Genomic DNA, 18387 nt, shown 5'->3' on the forward strand with positions numbered 1-18387 from the left:
GGTGGCCTTATGAATAATCTTGTATTGCTTGGAGTACGTTACACATGTAGAACATTTTTTTCTTTCTGTGCTAAAAACAGAAGATAAATTAATTTTGTTAACCCTTAATTTCAGAAAGTACAATGTCCTGTTCACTTAGTACTAGTAATACTACTTTTGCTTAATGATACGGAAAAAAATTTATTTTTATTGTTGGGAAAATTGAAACCCAGTCATTTCTAGGAGACCTGGCAATGATGACTTGTGGTTCTACCTTGAGGCTTTTATCCATAGTAGTTTGTATTTTGTAACTCAGGTATCTCCTTTTGGCTCTTACTGGCATAGGTTTATTTCTTTATATTTCAAACTGCAGAAAGTTCTGGTAACTTCATAAAGTTTTTATCTTTTGCCTTATCATGTGAGAGCTAAATAAAAATGCTATGTAAATTCTATTTTCTTATGGTATTTCTTTTTTTAAAAAGCAATAGCAAATTTGTCTCAGATCCTGGAGTTAGACTTATTCATCTGGCTGGTTTAGAGTTTGTGTTGGATGTGAGAGCTGTAGTCTGGACGCAAATGACAAAAACTGTTGAACCTGTCCTCTATGGAGTGTGCCTAAAGTGGATTAACTGCCTGCACTCCCCGCCCCCCACCCCGAGTTATTTGCTTTTAGAATTAAGTCTTCTGCAGCAAGGAGGGGAGAGTATGAAGCAAAATTTCAGAAACCTGTAAATAGCTTTTTATTAATGTATTTGAGAATGCTATAAAAGAACTTAAAACCATAGCAGTCTTGCACATGCAGTACTGAAATAATTTAATATTTCTCACATGGTTCTTGGGCATAATAAACTTGTTCTGACCATGTTGGTAATATTTTCTCCTTGTCTTTCAACTGTGACTGTCTCTCCCTTTGAGGTTTGTATTAAACTGAAGAGAGAAATTAAATTTCATTGCCTCTCATTTCCCACATTATTCGCAGAGAAAAGAGCCTAAACTAACAAGACTCAAGTAACTTATATAATATTTCTTTATTAGTCCTTCAAAAATTTAAAAATTAAAATTACCTGGGTAATTATTTTGGGTGTCTGTTTTTTCCTAAAGATTAATTTACCCATGAGGCGGTGGTGGTAGTAGTAGTAACAGTAATAGTAACAGAGCATTGCCACTTCATTTATGGATTACTGTCATATTCCAAACTCTGTTAGCCTGTGTGTTATTTTATTAAACTCTTAACCTTGTGAGATAGGTGCTGTTATTATTTCCATTTTACAGATGTAGAAACTGAGGCTTAGCAAGAGGTTAAGTGACTTGTCCAAGGATACATGCTGTATGTCTGAGCCAAGATTTGAATCGAGATCTCTGAATCCAAAACCCATATATCCACTATTCTATTGATACTACCCTTAAGTCAGTTGTGTTTACTAGTCATATTTCATTTGGAAAAAATTGTTCACATTTTGCACAGAACGAAACGTTTGTCTTTCGGTGGCATGTGGTGGTAAAAGATTGTTACGTTTACTTCCACATTCCCAGGCTGGTATTTGCTGTCTTCTGCCATCTCTGAAGGTAGAGTATGAAATAGATGTGGAGAAGGTAGGGTGTCTAGAAATCCCAGACCTGAAATTTAGACCTTTTAATTATTGCCATTTGTTAATTTTAAGAAGTTTTATATGCGACTCATTTTCTGTTTGATTTTTCACGTAAGTTTTTTTCCCCCCTTTTGTAGCACTGATTCCAGCAGTAGTTCAAGTGATGACTCTCCAGCCCGATCAGTTCAATCTGCAGCAGTCCCAGCCCCCACTTCCCAGTTGCTTTCATCCCTGGAAAAAGATGAGCCCCGTAAAAGTTTTGGGATCAAGGTCCAGAATCTTCCAGTACGCTCTACAGGTAAAATTTTGTGTTACTCTCCTTTCCTCTCTTCTACTATTGGGGAATGAGAGATTGAGCAGCTTAAATTCTATACTTTGTATAGAATTTGTTTAAATAGCTCTCTTTCTTATCTGACTGTGTTGGTAATATTTTCTATTTGTCTTTCAATTTGACTCTCTCCCGCTTTTTCTTTTTGTGGTTCATTGATATTTAATGCCATGTAATAAAAAGCAAGTGATTATAACTGTATGTAGTTTCTAGATTGTTATATATGTAAAGATTTCATGTTACTTGTACTTAATTATATACACATACATATATAAATACACATTACGCATATTATATGCATATACATATACACACATAAAGACTTTATGGTGCGTGTTATGTAAAGAAAGCATGGTTCATTTTTTATTATGAATGTACCTTTTTTTTTTTTTTTTAATTCTTTTTGGCTGCGTTGGGTCTTCATTGCTGCGCGTGGGCTTTCTCTAGTTGAAGCGAGTGGGACCTACTCTTCGTTGCAGTGCGCGGGCTTCTCATTGCGGTGGTTTCTCTTGTTGTGGAGCACGGGCTCTAGGCATGTGGGCTTCAGTAGTTGTGGCTCGCAGGCTGTAGAGTGCAGGCTCAGTAGTTGTGGTGCATGGGCTTAGTTGCTCCGTGGCATGTGGGATCTTCCTGAACCCGTGTCCCCTGCATTGGCAGGAGGATTCTTAACCACTGCGCTACCAGGAAAGTCCCAAAGCATGGTTCATTTTTGAATAAAAATGCTTTCTGGATTAAATATTTTGATATTAGGGAAAATTTGGTACAATGAAATTGTAGAAATACTATTTTCAGTTAGATTTATATTGGTCTGGAGTCCTGTGTGAAATAACTTGGATATAAAAAAATTATGATAGGAAATCCATTTCAAAATATTAACATTTTAAATGAGGAAAGTCATGAATAATGACTTTATATAGTTAAAAGCTATACCGTTGTCTTTTATTCCTAATATTTTTGATTGACATTTGGCCATAATATATTTTTATTTCTATGTCAGGCATATTGAGTATGTAAACAACTGTTAGTAGATGGTCTAAACAACAGTTAGTAGATGGTCAAACCAACAAAGACCAAACTAAGCATTTCTTAGCTAAGTGCATTTTATTTATTTATTTATTTATTTATATTTGGCTGTGTTGGGTCTTCGTTTCTGTGCGAGGGCTTTCTCCAGTTGCGGAGAGCGGGGGCCTCTCTTCATCGCGGTGCGCGGGCCTCTCACTGTCGCGGTCTCTCCCGTTGTGGAGCACAGGCTCCAGACGCGCAGGCTCAGTAGTTGTGGCTCACGGGCTTAGTTGCTCCGCGGCATGTGGGATCTTCCCAGACCAGGGCTCGAACCTGTGTCCCCTGCATTGGCAGGCAGATTCTTAACCACTGCGCCACCAGGGAAGCCCAGTGCATTTTAATGATTACTTAAATTATTTATTAAAACAGCCTATAAAACCTACATACCAGGTTTATGAATAGAGATATTGAGACACAAATGTTGGTGAACTTTTGATTTAGATTACTTTGTAATTTAGGAATGGACAGGGGTTATAATTGGCTTGTCTTTCTCTACCATTTAATTTTTATAAGGAAGCAAATTAACACAAGACCTCCAGATAGTATAATTCATCTGTAAAAGGCCTTAACATTGTTTAGCATGTTACATGCCATTTCCCACACAATTTTATCATCAACATGATGCTTGGAAAACTAGAAATATGGCTTTCTTTCTAAGTCTTTAAAGTTTTATATATGCATATATATGTGTGTTTGTATAGTTTTTATCATGAAAATTTTAAACATACCCACAGTAGAAGGAGTAGCAAAATGAACTCCCCTTATACCATACCGCAGATTAAAAAAATCATCAATATTTTGCCACATTTGCTTTGTCCGTCTCCATCTTCCTTCTTTCCTGTTCTTTGTTACCTTTTTATCCTAAAGTAAATCCCTGATGTTACATCATTTCACACGTGACTTAAAAGATCTATACTTTTGTATTTATTTGTAAAATATAAGGGTATTTTCCTGCATAAGCATGATATCATTCTTACCTAACAAATAACTAGTAATATCTTCTAACCCCCAGTTTATTTTCAGAATTGTACGGTTGTCTCTAAAATGCATTTTTAGAGTTACTTTATTTGAAAAAGTAAAGTTTTAATGCTAATTAGGTCAAAAATCAGGCTAAAGATTTAGTAGCTTACACTTTGAGTTGTAACTAAATTAGAAAAATAAGCAACTTGTTTTTGTTTGGGGATTTAGATACAAGCCTTAAAGATGGCCTTTTCCATGAATTTAAGAAATTTGGAAAGGTGACTTCAGTGCAGATACATGGAACTTCAGAAGAGAGGTATGGTCTGGTATTCTTTCGGCAGCAGGAGGACCAAGAAAAAGCATTGACTGCATCAAAAGGAAAACTTTTCTTTGGCATGCAGATTGAAGTAACAGCATGGATAGGGCCAGGTAAGAGACAAAGAAGCTGAGTTTTAGTGTAATTTTTATTCCATTATATGAAAGGGCCACATGTTATCCTGAATGTGGACACTATTCCAGCTCTGTTTATTAAAACATACTTTCAGTGTCTTCTGTTTTAAAGAGTGGTTACATTTTGTCATTCAACTTAATAAAATAGGTTGTTTGGGCTAGGAAGGGTTAAAGATTGTTCTGTTTCTGTTAGAGAGCATGCTAACTTTTAAGAGTTGTGAAAGGCAAAGTATAGTCCCTTGTTGAATCCTGCTTTCCCAAGAGGATTGAGTTGATTGAGATAAGGTGATAGTTCCGAGGAGAATGACAACAGAATTATTCTGAATTAGAAAACAGACTATATCAATTTGAGGGACTTAGTTAGACCAGTTTTCTTTCCATTATGCCCAGCACAAATTGGATCTGTTATTCTAGCTTCCATGACCTTGAAAGATAGTGACAGAGTGGCAGGACTAAGTCTTTTGAGTGCAACCTGTTGAAAATTTCAAGGGGACATTTTATTGCTTGAACCTACCTGTAAGACCTATCTATTCTAAGGCAGGAAGTCTTGTCAGGCATGACTTGGGTCAGTGTTTTTCCTGTTTCAGAACCACCTGCAGTGCTTGTTTAGAATACAGACTCTTTGATCATACCCCAGCTTACTGGTTCAGAATTTGCATACTCAAGTTTAAAAAACCCCTGATTTACTTGTGAGTAAATCTGTAGAAGAATGAATAGAAATGTTAAAATTATGCATTCACATTATGTGTGTGGGACAGTTGAACTTTAAGACTAAAACTTTGAGTGGAATTTATAGGGTAAACATAGCCCATTTTCTTGGAATATTCATTTTATGTGACAATTAAGAGGAAAAAAATAGAATTTCCCTGATAAGAATGTGTCATTTGTATATTAAAACAGGTACAGTCAGGGTTTTTAGAGTGAAGACTATAAAGTGTGCATAATTTTATGATAAAACACAGGAATTCAAAGACATACTATCTTTTCAAAGGAATTATAAGTTATGCCTTCACATTCCCTCCTCTACAAAGTTTGAGATGTACTGCCCTAACTTGTACTGGGCTAAGAGCAACTCAGGAGTTCTTATTTAACACAATTGGAACAGGTCAGAACTGACTTTGTGGAATAATATTTAGAATGTCATATCATCTATATAAGTTTTTAGAGCCATATATTATTAACTAGTGAGGATCTAACTCAGGGGCATTATCAATAGGTGACTTTCTAATCTCCAAGTAGTGGGCTTAGCTTGAGATATTTATTGTAAAAAAAAAATCATTTTACCTAATTAGTTAGCACCCAGGATGTTAATTGGGCTTTTTAACCACCTGCCACTGAAGATGTTGAGAAGTTTGATTGGTTCAAGCACCGGAAAGCTGAAGGTACTTTTTCCAGATGGGACAGCATTGAAACACCAGTTTAAATGGGATATTTGAAAGCTGAGTAGGGACACTTGGTTGGAATTATGCTGTTGGATGGTTGTCATAAATGTTTTATATTGAAATGTATGGAGCTGATTGCTTCCTTAGGTCAAGGACGTCTTGGCATTAAAAAGATCCAAATCCAAGAAACCTAACTCTGTAGACAGACCTCTGGTGGCTTCTAAGATTGTGCTTTTCTACTCCTATGCACAGCATTACAATCCCCTAAACATGAAATTGCAGGATAAAACAGTCTTTTCAATGATGTGTAGACAGTAAGACTTAAAACTGGTCATGAAGGTTGAATAGATTACATGTGGAAAAGACACTCCCTCCCTGCCCCCAACTGAATTTCTTATTTTGAAATTTTAAGTGAGCTATTTGGTAGAAATGAAGTCATTACAGATTTTAATGGCTGCAAATCATGCTTTATCCTTCTGATTCTGCCTTTTTTTTTTTTAATTCTATGCCATGTGGCTTGCAGGATGTCAGTTTCCCAACCAGGGATTGAACGTGGGCCATGGCAATGAAAGCCCAGAATCCTAACCACTAGGCCACCAGGGAACTCCCCTGATTCTGCCTTTTGAAGTACAAACCTCAAGATGTGCCTGAATTATTTTTTTCTTTTTCTCCTTTTAAATGAAATATTCCTAAGTATGTGCCCTCTATTAGTTACATAATTTTAGGAAGACCTAGTGGAGCTTAAAATGAGATATACCCCTGTGAAATAAGATGAAAATGTAGAGATAGGTGTATGAGCGCTGGGCAGTTTCTGGGTCCACCTGACTGAAAAAGTATGTACTCTCTGATGACACAGGTAAGATTAAGCTGAGCTGCCATTAGAACTATCAAACTGGAATCAGGAGTGAGATGTATTCTGGCTGAGTTCACCCAACATCTCAGAAGTTGAGTCTTTTTAATACCGGTGTTGTCATTGACATCATCAGTAATGTTTCAGTGACTGGCACTAAACACTTTGTTTTAGTCAGGTTGATCAAATATTAACTTTTTGGGATGGGTTTGTTTTACATTAAAAAAGAGAGCGAGAACATACAGGCTGTTATAATTACTATCCAGAAAACGTTGAATGTCCCTGCCCTAGACGAAGTTAATAAATGGAGCTTCAGAGAAAGCCTGTGATTGAATTAGACGTTGAACCAGGGCTTTTGATCATAAGAAATAGAAACCTTAAGAGTCATTTAGTCTCTTTCTGTTTGTCATTGGGTACCATGCAACACCAAAAGAAGGTATTTCATAAGCGTTACTTCAGTCAGTTTTCATACAAGTATTATTCTTGTATTTAAAAATTGCTGCATTTAGACAATTGGGTATGACAAACATAAAATGCTAACTATTTTATAAAATATTAAAATGTAAATTAAATAATGAAGCTGGACTATTTTTAGCTGAATTTTATGTTTATTTCAGATTGTAGTTTTATACTCCAGATTCAGAGCCTGCCACATAATTTTGGAACCTAAGATTAGGCTCAAATAATTACTATTTTTTACTGGGGATTAAAACCTATTTCTGTATTAGTGATTATTTTTTAAAACAAATCAACTTAGATTGAAATTCAGTCTTCTATTTTAAAGATCAGGGTGTTAACTTTCTCTTAATTTTTTGGACAAGTTTCTCTAGCCTCTGTATTTCTCTTTTGATTTGGAGCTATTTCTGATGGTGTGTATAATTTTTCAGATTATATGAGAATTAATCCCAGTATTTCAGAGATTTAATTTTTTAAAGTAGATTTTCCCATGATATATGAATACATTAAAACACTCTCTGTCCCCATCCCACTTACAGAAACAGAAAGTGAAAATGAATTTCGCCCTTTGGATGAAAGGATAGATGAATTTCACCCCAAAGCAACAAGAACCCTCTTTATTGGTAACCTTGAAAAAACCACTACTTATCATGATCTTCGCAACATCTTCCAGCGCTTTGGAGAAATTGTGGTATGTTTTGTTTTGTTTTGTTTTTTTTACAATAAAAACAGTGTTAGATCTTTGTCATAAAACATAAAGCATAGCAGAGATTATATTTGGAAAAACGATACTTAGATCGTGTAATGAATGTTTTTCCCATTTGCCCTATGTGTTTTTTTTTTTAACTTTTTTTTATTGGAGTATAATTGCTTTACAATGGTGTGTTAGTTTCTGCTTTATAACAAAGTGAATCAGTTATACATATACATATATCCCCATATCTCTTCCCTCTTGCACCTCCCACCCTGTGTGTTTTTAACTGCTGCTAAAAGATGATCTGGCAAAACCCAGCAGGGACTGCTTTATGTGTGTATGTAAAAATATATAATATATAATTGTCTGTATTTTGTTTACATATATATTTTCCTTTCCACTTTTCTTATCTTTGTCCATCTGGTGCTGTTTTAATGCCATCTCTAGTCCTGTGGGTTGAAAGGAAAATCTGTAAGAGAAAACGTGTTTGGAAGAAAGAAGCAGCAGATTAGTGTATGATTATTTTTATCACAATGCACATCAGAAGTACCTTGGGGATTACTAGAATGTGGATAGCATGCTGGAAACTCAGTTCTATTTTGAAATTCTAATTAGAATCATTTTTTAAATTATGCAAGTCATTGTTAGATTTAGGGTTAGAAGGATTTTTCTATTCCCCATGACTTAAAACTTGAGTCAAATTATAGTGAAAATAGTTTGGTTGCAGCTTTGTACCCTTAGGATATACTATTTTGTTTTGTGTTTGAAAAAACAGGGAAATACTTCTGTTTTCCTAGATTTTCTCTATATTAATAACAGTGAAGAAAGTACTCTAGTATATTTGGACTTTGGAGAGTAAAAAAATGTTTTGGATAGAAACAGCTATTGTTAATCTTTTAGGGGTGTGTGTGATGTCCATTTGTCCATCTGTATTTATACACTAATGCTCTAAACAAAAGATTCTTAATTTTTTTAATGACATAATCTAGTCCTGTGAATAAAACATTACTTGTGCTTGTGGCTGAGCTAAACCTCATCTTTAGGGGCTTGAGGCAAGAGATTGAAGTGGTTGGTAGAAGTGAAGAAAAAGCAGAGAAGCTGTATATTTAGATATACCAGCAAAACATTCATCTTTCTTTTTCAATTATTTCGACTTTTCTCAGTTTCTTATTTTTGTGAAGGTAGTGTATACTCTTTTTTTAATTTAAAGTAATTTATTTTATTTATTTTATTTTTGGCTGCATTGGGTCTTTGTTGCTGCACGTGGGCTTTCTCTAGTTGCGGCGAGTGGGGGCTGCTCTTCATTGTGGTGCGCGGGCTTCTCATTGCGGTGGCTTCTCTTGTGGAATACAGGCTCTAGGCGCGCAGGCTTCAGTAGTTGTGGCTTGCGGGCTCTAGAGCGCAGGCTCAGTAGTTGTGGCGCACGGGCTTAGTTGTTCCACGGCATGTAGGATCTTTGCGGACCAGGGCTCAAACCCGTGTCCCCTGCATTGGCAGGCAGATTCTTAGCCACTGCACCACTAGGGAAGCCCAGAGGGTAGTGTATACTCTTAATTCCAGCTCTACTGCCTACCTGGATGAGTGACTAGATGCTCAGTTACCTGTCTGGGCTCCAGCTGCTTCTGTCTTTAGACCACGATCTGTTATTTAATTTGCTGTTTGGCATTCATGGGGCTTTGAATTGATAAAACTTTCAAACATACTTTTATTGAATGCAGCTGCTACTATAAATTTTGGAGGAGTATAAAAGTTGTTATTTGGTCACATGAATACATTTTCATCACCAGGGTTGCTAAAAATGGGATGATTATTGTGTTTTAAGAGCTATGCTTCTCAATAAGGTAGACATGTCAGTACTCTGTTTGAAAACTGTTATCTTACCATGTTTGCAATTGCTCATGATTGTCACTGTTTTAATGACATACGAACTTTGAGAACATGGTCTTCTGCTTATCGATAACGGATTATGCTATAGCCGGAAGCACCTATTTAGTGAGTCTACCCACCAATATTCCTTTGAAACATTTCTCTAAAGTAGACCTATCCTGGGTTATTACATTCTACATAATGATGAAAACAGCTTCTGTTTACCATTACTTAGAAAAATTTTGAGTGTAAATTATTGCTTTTTTTTTTTTAAAGACCCATCAAACAGCTCTTTAAATGCATTACTCATTTTGCTCTGTTTCGGGTTTTGATTATTGGCTTGTGACCCTTAAGGAGGCTTAGATAATCACAATACATGATCTGCACTATATGGCCCAGCTCATTATTGTTTAAGTACAAGTTTTGCCATCCACGTGTCTGGTTTCTCTGGACCATTTTCCTGTGTAAGCCAGGTTTTTTCACTACCTCCTTTTAGTAGGCAGGACCGGAGTGTCAGATGTGACTACAGGTTTTGAGCATTCCAAAGAGTTGGGGGGTATTCCTTTATAGAGTGTTTCTTTAATCCAGGGATGGTGTTCTAATGCATCTTCACGGAGTAGTTCAGGTATTTATATAATCCATTCATTCTGGTTATGAGAAATTATTACCACATTTATCATCACCAGGTTTGATTCAGTTAGATATACTGATAGAATGAGTCTTCTAATTTAGGATTGCGTATTATAAATCACTTTTTGAAAACTTGATTTCTTTATCATTCTTACTCTTCCCAGATACTATATTTTAAATGGCTTACCCCTAATAAGGATTTTAGATACTGCAGAAGGGAATTATTTCTTAGATTTTCATTAAATAGGCTGCCTTTTTTTCTTATCATAAATTTCTCTTAACACAGGTGTTGTGGATTTAAAATTTTGAGTTTTGAGTTGCACTGCAGTTGCTCTTCTGCAAAGAGCTTCACGTGAGAAGGATTTCATGGTTTGTGACTACAAATGCTGTGTTGAGTAGTTTTTTAGGCTGTTAATTTACAGTTGCATTAAGATGTATAATTGTAACTAAGAAAATGATTTTGGGGAATATGACTGTTTTGAGAAATACATAGCTCATATGGACTTGGTTTATTCTGATTTATTTTTTTATTGGCATATCACTAAGTGGTATCCATCCATTGGCTTTTTCAGGATATTGATATTAAGAAAGTAAATGGAGTTCCTCAGTATGCGTTCTTGCAATACTGTGATATTGCCAGCGTTTGTAAGGCTATTAAGAAGATGGATGGGGAATACCTTGGAAATAATCGTCTCAAGGTAAAGGAATTTACATAAGTTATTGTGCTGTTAATAGCTGCTGTGTTTTTTTAAGATTTGGAGTTTTTTGTTCATATGTCTGATTATTTAAAATTGTAGTACAGTTAGATAACCATAAAGGTGATAAACTTCTTTGCATCCTTATCCTGTTATACTGTAATCTGAGTTAATCCTTGCTTAGCCAGGCAGGATAATTTTTGTGTCAGTTTCTGTTTGATTTTAACCTGATGGTTCCCACTTGAGGTGTTGGTTTGATAAGATTCCTATAGAAGACAAGTTTTCTCAGAATTTTGTTGTTGAATAATTGGTGACTTAACTAATAGAAATTTTGCCTTTTGTATTCAGCTGGGTTTTGGAAAGAGCATGCCTACAAACTGTGTGTGGTTAGATGGGCTTTCTTCAAACGTATCGGATCAATATTTAACACGACATTTCTGCCGATATGGGCCTGTGGTGAAGGTAGGTGGGAGGTTTGGTTGTGTGGTTTAAAGTTACTTCTGACTCCCTTTTTTTGGTATTCTGTCCTTTCAGTCCCAGTTTCTAGTACTGACTTTTTCTTTTCTTTAGTAACTCATACATTAAAATTCTCTTTTCCAAAATTGGGTTTAGAAGAGCATTTGCATCTATTAGCTTATGATATGAGTATTTTGAGAAACTATCTAGAACCCGCCAAAATGATTAATTTTGGAACTAATCTGCATAATACTGTTAAATAGAATGTTTCTTAGGGATTTCTGTAACTTTATCTCACATTAAAATTAGACAGTCTAATTATATAATTACATTCACACTAATATGTAATTAGACTTGATTTTTTTTAAAACCATGATGACTTTAAAGGGACACAACAACAGAATACTCATCTAACCAATGTTTGTTATGTAACACATTCACAAACATAACAGGAAAAGGGTCTCTGGACCCCATTCCATTATGTGAAGGTAAAGATTTTAACTTCTTGAAAGCAGATTTACACTGTGGTAGGTATGTTGCATAACTTTGACATTTCTTTAAATGTAGCTTTTGTTGTTTGGAGAAGCACATCTTAAAGACTATTAGTATAAATAAAAAATCTAGAAGCTTTAAGACAGTAGTGCTGCTTATGACCAAAATTCATTGCAACTTACTATTTTTTTCTTATTTTTCCTTTGCTATAGTGTAGTTTTTTCTTCTTTTTCTCTTTTTTGCTGAAGTACAGTGGATGTACAATATGAAATTTATGTTGATTCAGTACTCTTTACTTTTTTCCCCCTTTTTCAGGGGTGTTGTGTTTTTGAGCCAAAATGAGTCAGTCAACATAAAATAAAGAAATACAGTAAAATAAAGTAAATACAGAAAAACAAAGTAAAGGCATAATATACCTCAAGCCACAATTTCCATGGTTCTAAATGGTCCCTACGACATTTTGTTGTGTTTTCAGTATAACATGCATCATCGGAAAAGCCTGAAATTTTTTCTAGAATAAAAATATATATATATTTTTTCTTAGCAGTGTCTTTGTGATTTAGGATTTTGTTGGGACTGACACTAAGTCTAGTGGATGAGCCTCTTGTTTTTTTTTGTTGTCTTTTTTTTACAGGTGGTGTTTGACCGCTTAAAAGGCATGGCCCTGGTTCTCTACAATGAAATTGAATATGCACAAGCAGCTGTAAAAGAGACCAAGGGGAGGAAAATCGGTGGGAATAAAATTAAGGTGTGCAGAATAACTTCAAACAGAAGCAAAACAAAATCGTGTTCAGATCCCAACCTCTTAATAATTGGCATTTTGTTGGTTTACCGGACATGCAGTATATATGGCCTCAGTTTCTAAGGGCGATATTACATTTTTTATATTTGGCTAGCTACTTAAGGGCACAGTGTCTTTTAAACCATTAGCCATAGAACCTTCCCTAAAAATCCTCTCATTCAAGGACGTGTGCTTCTCTACGCCCCAGGTACCTGCTGCTCACTTGCGTGCTCTTAGTGCAGGCTGGCCCACAGTCACCTGTGGGTATCTGCACACCCAGGAGCTCCAAGTGTCAGTCCAGCTTCTTGAATGATCCTCTCTTCATCTTCTTTCCTCCTCTCCTAAAGAGTGGGTAACCAGTGAAAGCACGATATTTGTCTGGTGTTTTTGTTTAGAAACTTTTGTTTATGATAGTTTGAAGGAATTTATGCACTTAATAACTATGACAGTTAGATTGAAATCAGTTTTTTTGAAATAAGATATTGATAGATGGTGGGTATCATGCTTTAGTGACTCTGAGGCCTGGCTGTGAGTAAAGTTCAAATGTTCTTCCATATTTTATTTTATGTTCTAACTGTGGTTCCAGCAAATTATGCACAATAGATTACTGGATTTAGTTGGTCTGATTATTTAATTGACAACCTAGAATCATGATAGATATCTTTCAGTTTTCCATATTGCTTTTTCCACTCCTCAGGATTGGGTTCTAGAACTTTAAATTGTAATTCTTTATCAAGATTTGTGTAGAATTTGAGAGAGATTTCAGGTTAACAAAATACAGTTTTAGTTATGAGGACTGTTTCACTTAAATGAGATAAGTTACTTTTTCTTGAAATTTATCCAGAAGGCTATGTTGGGAAGAATTTTTCAAATTTGGTAACACTTTCCATCATTAAAATCTGAAACTTGCATTAAGCACGCAGTATTTTTTTTTTTTTAAGGTGGATTTTGCAAATCGGGAAAGTCAGCTGGCATTTTATCACTGTATGGAAAAATCTGGTCAAGATATCAGAGACTTTTATGAAATGTTAGCAGAAAGAAGGTATGTATTTTAAACCTATCAGTGTAGCTTGAATTTTAAAATTTCTAATACATAAAATTTAGATGGGATTAAATTCTGTTTTTTACCCCTTATTGCTACTCTCATTCCCCCCAAACTTATCCCTTTTATCCCCACATACAGAAAGAAACACATAAAAAACACATAAAGGGACTTCCCTGGTGGTCCAGTGGGTAAGAATCCGCCTTCCAACGCAGGGGACACCGGTTCGATCCCTGGTCTGGGAACTAAGATCCCACATGCCGTGGGACAGCTAAGCCTGCGTGCCGCAACTACTGAGCCTGCATCCTCTGGAGCCCGCGTGCCACAATGAAAGATCCCGCATGCCGCAACTAAGACCTGACGCAGCTGAATAAATAAATATTTTAAAAAAACAAAACAAAAACAAACACACATAAAAACTGATTTTTATGGCTCCAGCTCATGGGAGTTGGGGTATTTTCTCCCTGAGAATACTCATTAAAAGAGTTACTGTTTTCCAGATTATAACTATGTACAAATCATTTTGCCTTACAGTTTTAAATTAAATATAATATGTTGAAATGCATTGCAAACTTTTTTTTTTTTTAATTTATTTTTGGCTTTGTTGGGTCTTCATTGCTGCGCGGGCTTTCTCTAGTTGCGGCGAGTAGGGGCTACTCTTCGTTGCGGTGCACAGGCGTCTCATTGCGGTGGCTTCTCTTGTTCCAGAGCACGGGCTCTAGGCGCGTGGGCTTCAGTAGTTGTGGCACGTGGGCTCAGTAGTTGTGGCTCATGGGCTCTAGAGCGCAGGCTCAGTAGTTGTGGCACACAGGCTTAGTTGCTCCGCGGCATGTGGGATCTTCCCGGACCAGGGCTCGAACTCGTGTCCCCTGCATTGGCAGGTGGATTCTTAACCACTGCGCCACCAGGGAAGCCCCACGTTGTAAGCTATTAAATGCCCTGTGAATTTAGTAGTGACAACATCCAGGTTGTCACCATGCATGAGCTCATGCAATTAATTTAAAAAAACAAAAACAAACTTTCAAAAGACTGTCAAGAGCTTTGTTTTAAATTCAGATCTCTTAAATTTGTATCAGTACAAATATTTGAATCAGTAAGCCAAAGCTGATATAAATTGGTAAGTTTAGCTGTGTAAAAAGTAAACCTTGGGAATTTCTTGGTGGTCCAGTGGTTAGGACTGGGTGATTTCACTGCCGTGGGCCTGGGTTCAATCCCTGATCAGGGAACTAAGATCCCGCAAGCCATGAGGCGCGACCAAAAAAAAAGAAAAGAAGAGTAAACCTTACTTCTCCTTGTTAATGTTTTCAGTCATGGGACTGTAGTATTTTTTTCTGCAGCTTGTGGGAACATTTCACAATCGTTTAAGGTCTCACAGTCTGAATCAGGCTGTCTCCGTTAGCTTAAAAATTGCCCCAGAACTGATGATTGATTCTTTTTTAGACTAAATATATTAAAACTCCTAACAGTGTCACCAGGTTCTTCAGTAGCTGATCACGTTTGAAAATGGAAACTATCATCCATATGAAGAACCTGTTTGTCCAAACATGCCTCTGATTAAGTCTCCTGGAATGTTACTACTAGTTCTCCACCCCTGTAGATGTGTGTTAGACAAAAGACCGTTTGACAAATGCCTTTAGACACTCAAGTTCAAGTATAAAAGGGCTTTATGACAAGGATGAGGCAAATCCTGATCGTGCTACCAGAAACCTGTTGAATGCATTCCCTTTTTACTGCCTCTTCTTGCCACTTCATTTTTGTTTAAATCATAGAAGGTATATATTTCTTTTTCATTTCCTCATGGAGTATAGTGTAATGGTCATTGAATACTTGAGAGGTTTTTTAATGAAAAATGTCCCCTACAGCCAAATTTCCAAAAGGTTGAACTTCTAAGGTTTCGATGGTTTTTCACTAGTGGATTGGAATCCACATTCTAAATTTCTCTCTCTCTCTCTGTGTGTGTGTTTGTGTGTGTGTGTGTGAGACAGAGAGAATGAACATATGTAAGAGAACATATGTGTCTGTAGGGAGGGTTCTCCATCTTGGCGGCCCTCATCCCCCACCCCAGCAGTCTGAAGTCATTGTTAATACTTTAAGTGCTTATAGGAATTCTTACCTATAAGTGAGTGAAAAGTGTGTTGATGGTCTAGTGGCACTTAAGACATAAAAATTCCATTAAAATTCTCTGTGTGCACATTAAATATTTTTCAAAGAACGGTATCTTGTGAGGGTTGGATAATATTGTGTGGGTGTTAATTTTTGTATATTATCACTTAAATTCACTCACTTTACTGATGATCTGGCTCTGGCTTTGTTCTTTGGTTCTTACCTGCGGTTATTTATCTCTGTTGAATGGAGTTTCTCTCCTACTAAAGTGGGAAGCAGGAGGGTGTGGGACTTCACTGTGACCCAGTTTTGCCCCATTTGGTTTCAGATGTCAGTGCTTCTGGAATGCATTCCTTGCAGTAGAACTTGAGAATCTTTGCCCTTTCCATAGAGTGAAAGGAAGTCATCCCACTGAATAGTTGATGAATAAGTGGGGAAAAAAAAAGCTTTACCCCTAATGACAGTTCAGCTCAGGAATGCAAATGATGACCCATTTACATAGGGCCCTGCAGTTTAAAAGTAATATTTCTTTTATTCCTTTAAATAACAGTGTCAGGGAAATAGGGCCGTGGCTCTTGTCATATATTACTTATGGTGGGAACTGAAGATCAGATGACTTTGCTGATAAGGTCACAGGCTAGTAAGTGGTTGGGCTGGGGGTAAACCCAGGGCTCCTACCTGCTAATGCATTGAGCCTTACAGTTTACCAAAGTGATTCTCAAGACATTTATAGGGTCACATTATGCTTTAGATGAATTTCCCACCTCCTTACGGTAGTTTGGATATTGTGCAGTCATGGGAACAGAGTTCTCTGAAAACCTGACATTTCAAAGTTCCTCAGGGTCCTGCCAGAGCCTTTTGTATATAGTGCCAGTGTGCAGTTGTATTGTCTCTTGCATAAGTTGAGTTCCTTGGTGGCAGGAATGCTCATTTCTTTTGGTACAGCCCAGAAAAATATGTACAAAATCATCATCTATTAAACTGAACAGTGCAGCACTAATGTTTACACGTATACCTTTTGACTTCTGTAACTTTTTTTTCATATTTTGGATACAGTTTTAGTTTGCTTATTTTAGAAAATATTTGGAAACCATTTTTAAATGTACTTTTAATGCAGGCAGCAAACTAGTGGCCATTCTAGGTGTCTTAACCACTTTATATTAGAAAGTTAGGGAATTCCCTGGCGGTCCAGTGGTTAGGACTCGGCACTTCTATTGCCAGGGGCCCAGGTTCAACCCCTGGTCAGGGAACTAAGATCCCACAAGCAATGCTGTGGCGAAAGGAGAAAAGAAAGCTTGTAGTGTGTTCACCTTTACATATGAAAGTGATGCTTCCTTGGAGTTTGTATTTATGATGGTAATGAGTTAATTAGCCTAATTTCATTCCTAGTAACATCTATTTGCAAGATGGCTGGCCAGTATTGAGGCAAAGAATCTGATTCCTGTGGAACTGTAGAAGGATCATCTTGAATCCAATTAAGTCAGATATCATAGATATGTCATAAACTATTCTCTTTGAAATGAGAAAGCTCAGTATAAATGCATATAATAATGTGTTATTGATGCTTCCAGTGTTTGAATGGTAAGTCTAGATGCTTCATTTGCTATTGAAAATGGGTTAGAACATTGCCCAATAGCAACTTTGACATATTTTTCTAAGGTTCATTTTTTCAACAAATGAGTACCTGCTGTGAGCCAAGAAGACAAAAGCTCATGCCTTCAGAGGTGTAAGTTCTAGGTTCGTTATGTTTCATTGAGCCGTCATTGACAGTACTATGTAGACTGAGTAAGCCATACCTGCTTGAAAGACAAAAATGGAAAGTGAACAAGAGTAAAGGAATTGGCCTCTCTTACAGGTGAATTTCATTTTATACACCATACATGTTCTTGCATGTAAATTTAATCCTATTTTGAATGCACTGGGACGTGTCACTGTGGGAGAAAATCTGAGGTGAATTCTTTTACAATTAAGGAATTATCTCACACAGTTTGTAATCACCTAATTTGTTAGTTGGCAGGTTGGGGAAAAGTAACATTTACTGAAGGCCAAGTATGTGCCTTGTATTACGTTAGGAAAGTTTTTACAAATGTTATCTTATTTAATCTTCTTAAGAGCTTTGTGAAGAAGAGTTATCATTTTGTAAGTGAGGAGACTGAGCCCAGGGAGACTGGCCCCCAGTGTGTGTGGGGATTTTTTCTGTTTTGTTTTTTTAATATTTATTTGGCTGCGCCGGGTCTTAGGTGCGGCACATGGGATCTAGTTCCCTGACCAGGGATTGAACCCGGGCCCCCTGTATTGTGAGCGTGGACTCTTAGCCACTTGACCACTAGGGAAGTCCCCAGTGTGTTTTTTTAAATTGTGAATTGAGGTAGAGGTGTTACCGATATACAGGTTGCATAGGTGGGAAGATTTTAGTTAAATTGTTATCTGTCTTTTCAAACAGTACATTTGTTTCCCAAGTTGTGGTAAGAATATCTTTCAGCAGGAAAGTAATTATGAAAAACTTAGAAATGTGGGATGTGATACTGTTTAATACTAGTGCTCATCATAAGTCACAACAACTGATACCAAA

The 18387-nt window shown here is 36.6% G+C and overlaps 1 protein-coding gene and 1 non-coding gene across 3 annotated transcripts in view; both read left to right on the forward strand.

Moving 5' to 3' along the window:
- The window catches only part of SPEN (spen family transcriptional repressor), an 82385-nt gene that overhangs the window by 52036 nt on the left and 11962 nt on the right, over positions 1-18387 (forward strand). For both annotated transcript variants that reach the window (XM_059914131.1, XM_059914140.1), the window contains 7 exons: positions 1706-1866; positions 4147-4347; positions 7596-7747; positions 10819-10944; positions 11290-11403; positions 12524-12637; positions 13612-13712. In XM_059914131.1, coding sequence (XP_059770114.1) covers positions 1706-1866; positions 4147-4347; positions 7596-7747; positions 10819-10944; positions 11290-11403; positions 12524-12637; positions 13612-13712 — 969 coding nt within the window. The remainder of the gene's footprint in view (positions 1-1705; positions 1867-4146; positions 4348-7595; positions 7748-10818; positions 10945-11289; positions 11404-12523; positions 12638-13611; positions 13713-18387) is intronic.
- Positions 16993-17065, forward strand: TRNAR-UCU (transfer RNA arginine (anticodon UCU)). The gene has a single exon. It is a non-coding gene; the product is annotated as a tRNA-Arg (tRNA).

This window comes from Balaenoptera ricei, chromosome 1 (genome assembly GCF_028023285.1).
Source record: "Balaenoptera ricei isolate mBalRic1 chromosome 1, mBalRic1.hap2, whole genome shotgun sequence".
Classification (NCBI taxonomy): domain Eukaryota; kingdom Metazoa; phylum Chordata; class Mammalia; order Artiodactyla; family Balaenopteridae; genus Balaenoptera; species Balaenoptera ricei.